Source organism: Pantherophis guttatus, chromosome 2, assembly GCF_059756535.1.
Source record: "Pantherophis guttatus breed Tessera chromosome 2, ASM5975653v1, whole genome shotgun sequence".
Lineage (NCBI taxonomy): Eukaryota > Metazoa > Chordata > Lepidosauria > Squamata > Colubridae > Pantherophis > Pantherophis guttatus.
In genome coordinates this window covers 117,404,361-117,418,558 of record NC_142064.1, presented here as the reverse complement: position 1 = coordinate 117,418,558, position 14,198 = coordinate 117,404,361, and the positions used below count along the sequence as shown (strand labels likewise).

Here is a 14,198-nt window from a genome sequence, read left to right as displayed (position 1 = left end):
TCAAAAGCATCCTATCAAATTCCAAAAAAGCTAAACTTTTTCCTACCTTGAAGGGCAGGAAGGGTCTGATAAGCAGGGCTAATTTCTGCTGTTTGGCGGTGGAGCTTCTACGGGGCAAAGATCAGAATCAGACTTGACTGAAAGGAAAACGGGGGAGAAATGCAATCAAAGACAGATAACATCATTTTATTTGTGTTCGTTTCGGGCTCTATAAGCTAATCTACAGTTAAAGCCTGCAGTGGGACAAAAATAACTCACGCGTCAACTTTTGCTGTCTTCTTTTTGGACTTTGGCCTGATAACCACCCCCTCCCCAAGCTACCAGGTGGAGACTTGTTTTTTCCTAGTTTGGGTTTTCATCGAGAAACCCAGAGGCTGATTGGTGCTTGCCAGCTCTTCTGTTTCTGTGTGCTTGCCCCATGGAAAAGTAATCATCTTAGGCTGGGGGGAAATGATTTTTCACTTGCTCAGTTGTGCTGGCTGGCTGTGTAAGACACACATTGTCTAGCTGCGTTCCCAAGAGAGTTGAGGCAGCTTTTGTAAACACGTGGCCCCTGATCCACCCAAATCCTCCCTCCTTTCTGGAGGAGGGATTTTCAGATAATTTTCCTCACTTTAAATGTCTTTGATAAGTCTCAGCGGAGGATGGTATTTGGTTTCCCGTTTTTAGGGAATGGTGCCTTTTGAGATAGCTGAGATAGTGAGAGCACAAATTTCTTAGGCATATATGTTTAGCTGAAGACGTGTTGAATATATTACTCACTTTCTAAAATGGGTCTAGGTGACTATCACGCTTCCCTCAAAAACCCCTAACGTTATGAAAGATGTTTTCCAGAGCCCCAGCCATATAAAGGCAGATTTATGCAGAGAGATTTCTCTGTTGGAAGTTAAACCTCATTCTCACAGCCCTGGCACTAAAAAAGCTTTCAAAATAAACTTCTGAGCCACAGCTTGGTTTTGCTCATGGCTAAATTAGCTCACATTTTTGAGAGGTTTTGTATGATTTTTTAAACTAGCCTACAACTAAATGTAAATATCCTCTGATATTTTAAGAACTTGGATAAGCTCTGGATATGTAGGTCTTGACCCAATGAACAGATTAAGTCCTAAGACTAGCTTAATTCTAAATGGCAGTGTTGAGGTTGTGTTTGGTTTAAAAGTCAGACTTGGGTTCCTTCACATGGAAATCAATTCTTGATCCATGTATATGTAGAAAACAACTAATAGGCTCTTCACATTTTTAAAGACATTGGGTTTAATCTCACATGCAACTCCTAGCCTCCATTTTTGGGCCCTAAAGCAGCCTTAAATGCCAGTGAGGTTAACTACAAACGGTGGTTTACTTAATTGCATTTTGGTTCACACAGTGTTGTATCTCTATACTGGCTTTGTGTGAAGCCAACCATTTTTCCTTCATTCTTGATTCTGCTATAAGAATACAATTTTTCCTTGTCTGATGTGATGAAAGATCAAAACCAGACGCTTCCTTGTTTAGGATATCCTGATATTTTCTCAAATCAGTTATTTTTTCCGTAGTACATAGCACCATTCTAGTGCATATTTCTTACTAAGCCCCTCTGAGAGAATTTCCAAGCTATAGGAAATTAAATCTTGAGCTCCTAAGGGACATATCTAGACTACATGCTTTAATTATTTTAGCAGACATTTTCTCTTTCTAGGAAGCTCTTTCCAATAGACTTTTGTTGCAGGATTTGAGGGAGCAGGGTGGAGAAGTGAGTCTTTTGATCCATTGCTGAACAGCTCTGGCTAGTTAAGAAGGTTTTGCTCCTGCTTAGTATAAATCTACATCTGTAGTGTAACCTCATTGCTTTTTGTCCCGTCCTCATTGGATCAGTTGCTCCATTGTTGAAAACAGTTGTATAGTTTGCTTTGTTTTCCTTATGTTTAGTTGATCCTTCACTAAGGGTGAGCTTGATAGCAAAGCATTGTCCCAGTTGCATGCTCTGTTCCCTTGGCTTGACTTAATGCTGGTAGAATTATAACTCAAGGCTTATTTTCCCCCCTGCACCCCCCCCCCAGCAATTACTTAGGTATGTGATGAGCTTACAAATAATGAGATATCAAATGAAGTGCTGAAAGATTATATAAGCATAGTTTGTTCAAGAAGGTTCATTTTTTAAAATTTTCCATTTGCATAGAAATAGTCCCTAAGATAATTTCTGGGGGAGTCCCCATATGTTGTTCCTATCTCACAGTTAGGCTTGCTTTTGTGAGCTGTTGTTTTTATTTGTGTGCAGAGTCTGAAGAACCAGTAACTTCACTGATTTTAAGCGAAAATGACTGGTGCTGGTTTGGATGAATTTAGGTTAGATAGGGTTACCAGAAATGTCCACTAGGTAGCAGCAAAGATCGTTTCATTTGCATCTCTTTGCTGCCATCTAGAGGTTCTTTTAGATTTGTAGGAACCCAAATTTAGTAATTCTAATTTAGTGGGGAAGGAGGAATACAGTCTCCAGGCACAAGAAAGTAGAAAACCTCTTACTCAGTCCTAATTTCCTTCCTGCTTAGAGGGAAAGAAAAAGGGAGGTGTCCCAAATTAGTGTAGTGTGTTTCTGAAACTTTCTTTTAGGCTGCTGATTATGTATCATAGTAACTGCCTTCTACAGGACATAATATTAGATTTGTGCTACTGCAAATGTCTATGGGGAGGGAAGGGGCAGAAACATCCTCAGTGATAGTCACTGGCTTCAAAATGGTGGGCATGACTGGCCAATCAAAGTCCTTCCCCCTTTTCAATGTGAGTTGCATGCATTGCACACACATTAAAAGGCAAGGGAATTATTCACCCAGTTGCACCCGCCATTTTGAAGGCAGTGCCACCACTGGAAAAATGCATTAGTAAAATTCATTTACTAATGCATTTTGGATATTCCATGCACCTTCTTTATTTTCTGTTCTCAGTCACGATTGTATGATGTTACCTTAATCACCTCATCATAACTTCCCACACTATTGTCCAAAGCCAAGTGTGTACACAAGTGAGGAATATTTTGAAAAATGTAATTTGGAGGTTCTCTAGACCAGGAATGTCAAACTCGATTTCATTGAGGGCCACATCACGGTTGTGTTTGACCTTGGGGGTGGGCATGGCCAGCTTGACGTCACTTGTGTCGGGGGTGTCTGTGGTGGCCTGAGTGCTCTGCCAGCGAAAACGGACTCCGAAGCTCCGTTTTTAGCCAGGACAGCCACCTGCTGCCCTCTGCCATTGCATGCGCCCCTGAGCTCCGTTTTCGCTGGCAGTGGGCAGCAGGAGGCCATCACAGACAAAAACAGAGCGGCCTTCCTGAGCTCCGTTTTCACTGGGAGAGGCACCATGGGCCTGTCCTTTGCTGTTTCTAGGGTAGCTCCGTGGGCCAGATCTAAGCACCCTGCGGCCGGATCTGGCCCCCAGGCCTTAGGTTTGACACCCCTGTTCTAGACCTTTAGGTGATATGGACATCAGAGACTCTTCACCAGCCACCACGCCAGTGATAGTGTACATTAGGCCTTCCAGTTACTATCCATGTTCTTTCTTTTCAAAGTGAGAGTTACTCTGCTAGTCTTTCTTTGAATGCCAGGAAAAAGTATGTAAGTAACCCTTTTGTTCAGCAGGAATAATAAGTAAGCCTATTCCCTTCTTACAGTGTTTTTAATGCAAAGATATCAGGGATATATGGTGCATTTATATGGCTTATTTTAAGTTTATTAAAATCCAAACTTTAAAAATAGAAGGCTTCTTTTGTTTAATAGGTGAATCATGTTAGTATTAAAAAAAGGTTTTATTCAAAAATGTTGGGGGGAGAGGGCTATTTTCTGGGAAATCTTTCCCAGTTTTAAATTTCAGACTTGCTATTTACTGGAGTCATGTGCAATGGTGTCATTTTATTTTTTTCTGGGTGCTGATTTTCCCACCTCCTAGATCCATAGCAAAAATCCACGTGGCAATAATTTCTGTCACTTCCCTCATCAAAACACGTCAGATACAGGCAGTTACAAGAAATCGGTTAAAGACAAGAAGCTGATTGGTCCCGAGTGAGTGATGCCAGACAGAAGGCTGTGGAATGAGGGGGTGTGGCCTTAAAATTCTTGGCAATAGAATTTTATTGGGATTGAGCATTTTTTATTAATAACTGGAGCATATGTGCTTACAAAATAGCTGGTTTTGCAGTCCAGTGTTTACATACATAGAACCACAAGAGTGGGGCACACATGTCTAAGAATCCACTTTTTGTAATCCTCAGCCTCCTTTCAATTCCAGTTTCTGATAGTCAGCTTGGTTTTCTATCCTTTTGAGACAGGATGCTGATAAAAGCTAGTGCTAAGTATCAAAATAGGGTTAAAATAAATACATAAATAAAATAATTAATAAATGCCCAAAACACTGGCTGTCTATCCCCAGCACATAAAATAATGGTGTGTTTTTTCAAACTGGATTTTGTTTTTTTTTCCCTTGAAGATGCAAAGCGTCCAAGAAGCGAAAGAACCAAAGAAGCTTCTTGGACGAAAAGTGAAACGTCTTCAAGGAAAATACAAAGTCCAGTCGTCTTTTGGAAAACCATGGTTGTCCCAAAACCACTTTTGCGACAACCATGACCTGGATGACTGAGAATCTCCATAGACATAAAATAAGGGTCTGCTAAACATTTATACATTTATTTTTGAAACAACATTTTGAAGTTATTCCTTTTCACTTACGTCTTTTAGTTTTGGTAGGAAAGGCATGATGTTTCCTTCAAAAGATTTTTCAATTGAGAATGTTTTGCTTTTATTTTGCTTTTTTAGAGTTTCCAGGTCACCAGGGAATTTACATTGCAAGTAGTGAGCAAAGCAGGAAGTACAGTTTCCCCCCCTGACAAAAGAGATTTCTGTTTTGGGATTGGGGAATATGAAAGATTTCACAAAAAAAGAGTCTTTTCTTTTGAGTCATTTTTGATGTGCTACAAGACAAAAATATTGTTACCTACCTCTCAGCTGTTCCCAACAAAATATTATTAAACAGCTGGTTCAACTTAAAACCAAGCTAGTACCACTATATTATTTTGGACAATCTGTTTTTATTTGCTTTGCTTTTATTCATATCTTAATTGTCGTTTTCAAACCCAGCCAAGGTAATACATTGTTTGTCCATACCACTACCATCACTCACTGAACCTGACCTTTAGCTTTACTCTGACTTTCTTTGTCTCCTTGTTTTGCAGGTCGGATGGGGAAAATTCAAGAACTGTCAGGTCAGTTGCATTTTTTAAAGAAAACATTATTTTGCTATCTTTACCCCTTTTTTATAAGTTCATGAAATTAGCTTATCTTTCCCCACTCTTCTCCTCTCCCAAATCTCTGTTGCCTGCATTCTTTTCAGAGCCTGTGTGATATTGATACTCTTCCTTGGGTAAACCTGAGTTTAGGACTTTTTTGTTGTGGGTTTTATTGAACACACACTGTGATAACCAGTGCAAAAAATAGGAAGATGTATGACAAATGGGAAAGGGAAGTTTAGTTGGGATGGGGTGCAATAAGAGATGAAAATAAGTATATTTTGGTTAAATTAGATTCCTATAGTCTCAGAATGTAGATATTTTATCTACTGGTAAAGTTGCTCATCAAGTTTATAATTCGTGTATATACATTTTTTTGTGCCTTCTAATCAGTGTTGAGTCCTGGCAACTGCCTAAGCAAGTCTCTGTGGTTATTTATTAGTTGGTAATAAATATTCATCAAGTACTTATTGCATGCTATGCACCGGAAACATAATTAAATATGGTTTTTGCCAAAAGGCTTAGATTTGAAAGAAATATTATGGCTGCCTTCATATGATAGGTGTTAAGCATGGTTTTCTCAGTGACCCCAATTTTCTAAGATGTATGCTGCATTGAACCATAAACTAATCCCATGTGGGATATTTGCCTATCACATTAAAACGTGTTTGGCTAGTTTATGGTTCAGGGTGTTGTACAAACATAGCCATGCATGGAAAAAGGAGGAGTGGAATAGTGAAAATAAAAGACAAGGAGGACTGAGCCAAGATTGATGGATATTTCTGCTAATATGCTGGCTGACTACAACACTATGAGTCACCCTGGTAAACAGTAACTATATATTACAGTTTGCCGGATGCTAGACATTGACCTGTTTCTGCAGGGTCAAGTAAGCAACTAACACAGAAAATTTGAGGAGAACATGGTACATGTCAGGATTTTGTGATCCTTAAATGTGACTTTTCCATGTTGCAGATCTGGTTAACACTTGAATGGGCGCCTAATATAAATACCAGGCTGAAGGCTAGATTGTGAACACATCAGTAACACATCTAAAGGAAGGCAATGACAAGCCACTTGCCTACTGCTGTCAAAAACACTGTATAGATATGTCCATATCAGACATCAGGAATCAAGCACAATTCTAAGAAGTCTTTATACTCCCCTGCAACACTCACATAAGGCTTACCTATATTTGCCATAGCCGTCATCTGGCTGCATATCAGAACAAATCCAACCCAGATACATATCAATTGGATTTTGAACTTAAATTGGTGGGCAGCAAAAACGCTGCAGCAAAGCTGGGCCAGATGGATCAATTTGGGGTTTGTTCTGTGCAATACAGTCCAGTCCAAGGTGACATGATGAGTGGATCAAACAGGAGCACTGAGAAAGCAAGGGAGATGGACAGGAATTGTCCATTCGAGCCCCTTGTGCTACCCACTGGCAAGGTCAGCTTTCACATTACACAAAATGAGGTGGCAAGTCTTGAGTTTCATGTCAAGGCAACAAATTATTTCTTATTTATTAGTGGGACATTTTTTACAGCCATGAATAGAAAAGCAGTAAAGGCATTTTCAATCCAGGATGCCAAGATTACGTGAATGAGAATGCCTATACGTCTGGATGTGTTAACTGGGAAAAAGTTACAGCTGCCATAGAGCCAAGGAAAGGTGTAAAAGAGTAGAATAACATAGCATATTCCCACTTAGAAGTGACTACTTTTCTGTTACGTTTCTAGCCTGTTCTTTTTCCATGGAAGGTAATGCTGCAGTAAATAGAAATTTCCACACATTTAGGCCTCACAATAGTTGCATACCCTAGATTAGACTGACAGGTAGACACAAGGCCACCCAGTGAACCTATGGTATGTGGCTGAATTTGGAATTGAATCCAGGTCAGGTCTATTCATTTAACTTGTGTAGCGTTTCACAGCATGGTATCTTCTGCTCCAGATGTGGTGACCTTCAAGGCCCATTGTCCTCACTCATTTCAGACATTGGCAGAGCTCAGTGGGAATGATGGATGTTGCAGTCTAACTGTTAGAATGGAAGGCTGCTGTTTTATATTGGCTTACTTGCTTGGTTTTAGTCACCGCGACAGCCATAATTAATTGAAAAATGCACCAATCAAGTTTCATTGTGTTTGGGATTGCTTCGCTGCTTAAATCTATACTAGAATGTGGCATGATCACACAAAGAGCAGGACTGTTGGCTGTGACTAACAAGTATACTGTAACCTAAGATAATGAGGGAGGGTAGAAAGGTAGCAAAACATGAAGGATTGGTTTGCCATGGCATTCCACAACCTATTTTTAACTTCTCCCCATTGTTTGCATTTTTAACAATGCAGAATTCTTTCGTACTATAAAGGATTTTGGTAACATTATCCCTGTGGCTTTCAGGTTATGTTTATATTTTCCCAGCAGTGGTTTCATTTCATAAGAGCTACTAGGTTAACTAGTGCTGACAAAAGAGAATAGTCCCTTGGGATAGTGTGTGTGCGTGTGTATATGTTACAAATGGAGCTTTGCATGGTACTGTTCAGTGTTGATAATTTTAGTTGCTGGATGATGAGTCGCTTATATTAGTTAGAAGTGACCTTCTAAAATAGGCTTCACGATTCTTCCCTTTGCTGTTCATAGTTGTGTGTGTGTGTGTGTGCACGCGCACAGGCACACCCACCCACAGATACACACCCACTGTATATATAGCCACAATTCTGTGATTTCACTCATATTTGGGAATAGGGGACCTTTTTTCTGAACCTTGATTAATAAGGATTCAGAGTGTTTGAATACCAATTATTGTAAGGAATAGGAGACAGGGGCCTACATCAGACATATTACTAACACCTTTCCCAAATTGTTGTTCCCAGGAAGCCATGAGAATTAAAATTGGCATACAACTGATACCGATACAAATTGGCTCTGTTCTGGTAACAAACCTAATAAGATCACTTACAAACCTAATGGGGCCATTCACACAGCTTGTGTTCTTTAATTCATATTAAATCTGGTTAATATTTTATAGCTTAGAGCACTGTTTCTCAACCTTGACAACTTGAAGATAGGTGGACTTCATGTTGCCAAGATTGAGAAACACTGACTTAGAGACTTTTGTGAATTCAGCTCTGTTGGTTAGTTCATGGTTCAATGCATTGCACCCAAAAAAAAAAAAAATGATGAATTCAGCCATTGGGTTAAGTGTATTGTGTGTATGCAGTCCTTTGGGGTTTAGTCAGGGCTTTTCAAAGGGGTTGAATAGCTGTGTTTAAGAAAGTGCAACAATAGTTGTGCTCCTACTGAGCTGGCGGTACATTTTTGCTAGCTCATCTGGAATGATGACATCTTCTCTTATTCCAGATGGAGGCTTTTCCCTGTGACAAGCGTGCTGATTTTGTGTACTTACACTTGTAATGCAACGCAGACCCTCTGTGCTGATCACAACTTGTCTAAATGTACTAAGAGGATTTTTGCTGATAGCATAAAAATTGTGGCACCCAGCTCTTTTCTCTTTCATACTCTGAAAGCCATTCAGTGAGATCCTTTCTTCTAGGGCCTTACCTAAGGCATTTCAGTTTTTGAGCTAAAGAAACCCAAAGGGTACTCCCTGTCAACATTACTTATTAATATCCAGCAGAACTGATGGAAAAATTCTGCACAAGCATCAGTTGCAGGCATCTGAAAGAGTTAACAGAGAAAAATAACAACACGTGCATCATAATGTCATGGCACAAATGAAGCAAGTTACGTGTGTTAGACATTATTATGCAAATATGCACAGATCATTTCTGCAATGATCTTATGCATCTGTGGTTGTTTTGATGTCACTGTGTCTTGTTGCAGATGCAGCTGGCCCAGCTGTACTTCCTTTGAATAAGGTAGCCTTCCCTAATTGGAATTCAGATCAGGGATGTTAGAATTTGGAGGTCCAAACATCTGGAAGGTCCCGAATAAGGGAATGTTGCAACACGGCAGGTGCACAAGAAATTTATTTTATGTATTGCTGATCTTTCTATGCCTTTAAATTCCAGAGGGTTCTGAGCAACATCGAATTCTCAGTGGATTGTTTATTAATTCTACATTTTTCATCATAAAACCTATCTATTTTAGGGCAACTGCTCTTGCAATCAGGAGTGGGACTGAGAGAGATTTCATGGTAATATTGTGTGGAGTCAGCCAGTAATCACTGTGCCAAGTTGAATTTGCAGAATCTGTATTATTTTTTTCTTTTTCAGACATAGAATTTGAAAACGAAAGCTCCTTTGGATTTTTTAATAATAGTTTTTCTTCTTCAGCAGATAAATGTGCTAAAATATAATGCCTGTGCTCATCCAAACCATAGATTTTAAAATTTTAACTTAGAGGATAACTTGAAGATCATTCAGTGAAGTCAAGCCAAGCTATGTTTTAAATACTTCCAATGAAAGAAAAATACCATGATTAGGAAGTTTCTTCTAACCCCTTTTGTAATACAGTATTCTGCAGAAGTTCCTACCTAGAAAGTCTAGGATTGAAATGCTAAAACTTTCAAGCTCCACCTGTTGTGAGAGTACTAGGTTGTGAAAGTCTGCTTTGCTGTATCAATCTCTTGATTTAAACCATGTCTTTTGGAGAATATAGAACAAATCTGCTCCCTCTTCTGCATGGCAGATGGTTGCCCTAACTACTTTCCAGTTTCTCTTTTCAAGCTAAATGTATCCTAGTTTTTAATAAGACTGGGTTTTCAGACTTTAGAAGAGATGGTTCTCAAACCTTTTGGGCCATTGGGCTCTTTGGGAATTCAATGGGAATCTTATGGGAACTCACATATCATGATTATGGCCATTCACAAAACATCCCTATACAGTCCTTCATTTATGACCACAATTAGGAGTAGAATTTCCATCGCTAACCAAGATGATTGTTAAGTACGGTAAGTCACAACTGATTTTACAACCTCTTTTTATCACAGTTTTTAAGTAAATTGCTGCAGTTGTTAAACGAATCATGCGGTTGTTAAGCAAATCTGCATTCACTCATTGACCTTGGTGGAAGCCAGCTGGGATGGTCATAAATGATGGATCACATGATTCTAGGACACTGCAATTGTCATAAATACGGGCTGGTTGCCAACCACCAAAATTTGGATCACGTGACCATGAAGACACTGTGATGATGGTCGTAAGTGCTAGGACTATGACTTTTTCAGTGTTGTTGTAATTTCAAACGGTTGCTAAATGAATTGTGTACCAGCCACCTTCTATTTTATTTTCTAAGAATACATTCAAATTCTTAGTTATATTGATCATCAGACTATTCCACACAGCATAAAAATAGACAGGTTATACACAGTATATAAATAGAGGAACTTTCCCCTCCAAAAAGGGAGGTAGAAATAATGAAATCCTGTATATGAAGGCAAGTCATAATAGTAACATCTCTATTTCCCTACTCTGACAGTTTAAGAGAAGATGGACTGCTTATATACAATGGTTCCTCTGTACTCGACTGGTTTGAAAGTCATTGGATTTGGTATTCGACTCATTTTGACGTGAAAATTTTGTCCCAGTACTCGTTGTTTGGTGCTCAATGCACAAGCTTGAACTTGTCAGTGTCGGTTGTCTTGAGATTAATACATTATTCCTTATGGGAAAAATTTGGTACTCATCGTTTTTGGTAATCGTTTCACCTCCCAGAACCAATTAACAACGAGTGCCGAGGTACCACTGTACTACAATATTCTGAAAGCCTTTGAACTTTTAGTGGGCCCTACAGAAATATTGTTGGAGATGCAGGTTATGCTTGAAATTGTTGCTGTGGTTTGCTCATCTTGCCACGGCAGCAGAGTATGATCAAGTTGAGTACGATCAAGTATGATCAAGTTGATCATTATTTCATCTGTTCTGAAAAAAGTCAGGCATTACTGTATGTTTGCTTCAAAGAAACAAGAGTGTTTAGAAGGGTTATGTTCCCTTATTGTAAAAAAACCCGCATGAGAATGTGAATTGACCACATGATCTGTTGCTTTTCATTACCCAGTTTCCTAAATTTTTCTGTACCTATTTTAGATAGAATCTGTATGCTGCACTTTTTTTCTAGATTATATTATATTATATTATATTATATTATATTATATTATATTATATTATATTATATTATATTATATTATATTATATTATATTATATTATATTATATTATATTTATTATATTATATAACATATGAGGGATGCAAAAATCTAAATGATCATCAGAGGGCAGCAAATTGTTAGAAGTTTCTGCATTCTTTGCTGCCACCTGGTGGATGGCTGTAGTTTTACGACCTACACATGATAACCTTTCATGATCAAAATCACATTTGGCATTGGGTTTTGTAACCTTGTCATTTGCTACCTTGCATGCTACCACTTAGGAATGGGGTGGAAGTGAATACTTAGCATGAGATAACAGTATATTGTAAAGAAAAGATATTCCATTTTTCTCATCTTGAGAACCATATCATACATGTGAAAGGCTGCATTCTAAAAATGGATGAATGGCTTATTTGGGGAGAGGGCTCCAGGAGTTGAAAGGGGTGAGTGAATCCTTTAAAATATCTGGAATCCCCCAAATGTTAAAAACAACAACAACCCCAGAACCCAGGAGCAATATTCTTGGATTTATGCAAGCCAAGGGAGTTTCTTGGCCCCTACAAGGAATGCTAGTGATTCACTTTTTGCACCTCAATCAGAGACTGAAAGAGAAGTGAGGCCGAGGAGAAGCAGAAGTTGCCATCCTTTCATTCCACCCAGGACCTCCAGGAAGTGAAATGACTTGCTGAAGAGCCCTGTCTCCAGTTTGACAATCATTTCTCTAGCATGGCTTCCTCTAATCCTGCCTTCAGCCAAAAGTGGGCGCAGGTAAACTGAGGGGACACTTTGATCCTCTCTTAGGGGATTTGCCATTGGAGAAGCAAACAGCTAGCATATTTCCTCTTCCAACAGTTAAGTGAATCAGTGCCAGCTACTGGAGTTGCTAGGCAGGGCTCAGTCTTTCTAAGGAAACAAACAGTCCTTTCTAAATTTGGTGGTGGATGGGACTTCACCACCCTGCAGCAACAGTTGAAGCCCAAGGGAGTGTCATTCTGCTTCATCTTTCTCTATAAACACATTGCTAATTACAAGCCACATTTTATCCTCCTACTTTTGCTTCCATTATTCCTCACCGTTGCATCAATTTTTCTGGCTGCTTATGAGTACTACAGATCTGGCAGTTTCTAAAGAAACGGCAAGAAACCATGAGCTTAGGAAGTGGAATACAATAGTGTCCTTGCACAGATCCTGTCAATTGTTTTTAATATTTGTATTTCATGTTTTTTTAATTCTGGCTGTACACCGCCCTGAGTCCTCAGGGAGAAGGGCGGTATATAAATTTATATAAATTTAAAATAAAATAAAATAAAATAAAAATAAACTAGGCTTATTTATATGGCTATTCCAGAATACAGACTTATACAGTAGGTTACAGCTATCTGTTTCCAGTTTGGCCAGGCTTAACTGAAGCTAATATTCAGCTGCCTAAGGCAGTTGCCTGATCCTTGCCTCATAGCAGGCCTGCTTCCACTTATTTTGTGTGTTATGGCAAAGCAAGAACCTTCCTTACTAATAAAAACATTGGAGCAGAAATGTGATGCTTTGGGGCAGGCAGTAATAGGGTGCAGTAATAGGGTATAGTAGCATGATGAGTACTATAGAGGAATGCGATCAAGTTTGTCTAGCTTGTGTTCTTTCTTGATGAGACTGCTAGAAAAACAGGTAGCATTTTGTGCCATAATGGTGTGTAATGGGAACATTGCTGTATAAAGTGAGTTTACAGCAGTAGAAGCATCTCTCTTAGGAAATCCATGGTGCCTCAAGAACAAATCCACTGAGTTAGGGAAAAAGGAATCAGTCTGCCTTGAATGTTTCTGCATCAGCATTCGGCAAATACCAGAAGCAAAGGCTACAATGCCTGTCCTTACTGGTTTCAAGTCCCATAAAGATGGACAAGATCAAGGAGGCAAGAATTACACCGACTAGAGAAAAGCAGTTTAAATGCTAGTATTAGGTGTAAATATTGGAAATATTTCCAAGACTCATCTGTTCGTGAGTTTGCTAAGGTAAAGTTTCTAGGAATGTTTTAAAAAATCTTTTCGGGCCATCTGGATGAAATAGCAATAGCACTTAGACTTACATACTGCTCCACAGTGCTTTACAGCAGCAATCCCCAACCTTTCTGGCTTGGTGGCCTGGCAGGGTGGGGGGAGAGGGGATAGTTCCTTGTGAGTAATAGGCAGGCATGCACAAGCAGCTCCATTTGTGTGAGCGACGGGTGCATGCGCCCACTGCTTGTGTGAAGGGAGCTTCGCATGTGAGTGCAAGTGGCTGCCACTCACACAAGGAAAGCTTCATGCGTGAGCAAAGCCAGCCACCGCTCATGTGAGGGGAGCTTGGCACGCACACTGGCCCGCCTGCAAGGCCTGGTTCCGAACAGGCCACAGCCCAATAGTGGACTGTGGCCTGGGAGTTGGGACCCCTGTTTTACAGCACTCTCTGAGTAGTTTGCAGAGTCAGCATATTGCCCCTGGGTCCTCATTTTACCAACCTCTGAAGGATGGAAGGCTGAGTCAACCTTGAGCCTGGTGAGAATTGAACTCCTGGCAGTGGATAGAGTTAGCCTGCAATACTGCATCCTAACCACTGTGCCACCATGGCTCTTAAATATGTTATCAACAGACTGCACACCTGTTTCTCGGTTGTTCATGTCAAGCTCCCCTTCAGTTTGACTCCCCATCTTTCTAAATCTCACTATTGGGAGCCATGTCAACGATGTGGGTTGTGAAAACACTGAGAGAGTTTTAGGGGTTTAGTAGGCTGTAGCCCTTCAGGAGCAAATAGCAGTGTCTCTGAATGGTTGGACCAGTTTGTGTTTTACAAGGGTGTTGGCCT

General features: G+C 39.8%; 1 protein-coding gene across 4 annotated transcripts in view; it reads left to right on the top strand.

The window, feature by feature from the left end:
• Positions 1–14,198, top strand: part of IQSEC2 (IQ motif and Sec7 domain ArfGEF 2) — a 145,819-nt gene that overhangs the window by 15,515 nt on the left and 116,106 nt on the right. For all 4 annotated transcript variants that reach the window (XM_087888615.1, XM_034434279.3, XM_034434280.3 and 1 more), the window contains exon 2: positions 5,198–5,227. In XM_087888615.1, the coding sequence (XP_087744741.1) occupies positions 5,198–5,227 (30 nt within the window). The remainder of the gene's footprint in view (positions 1–5,197; positions 5,228–14,198) is intronic.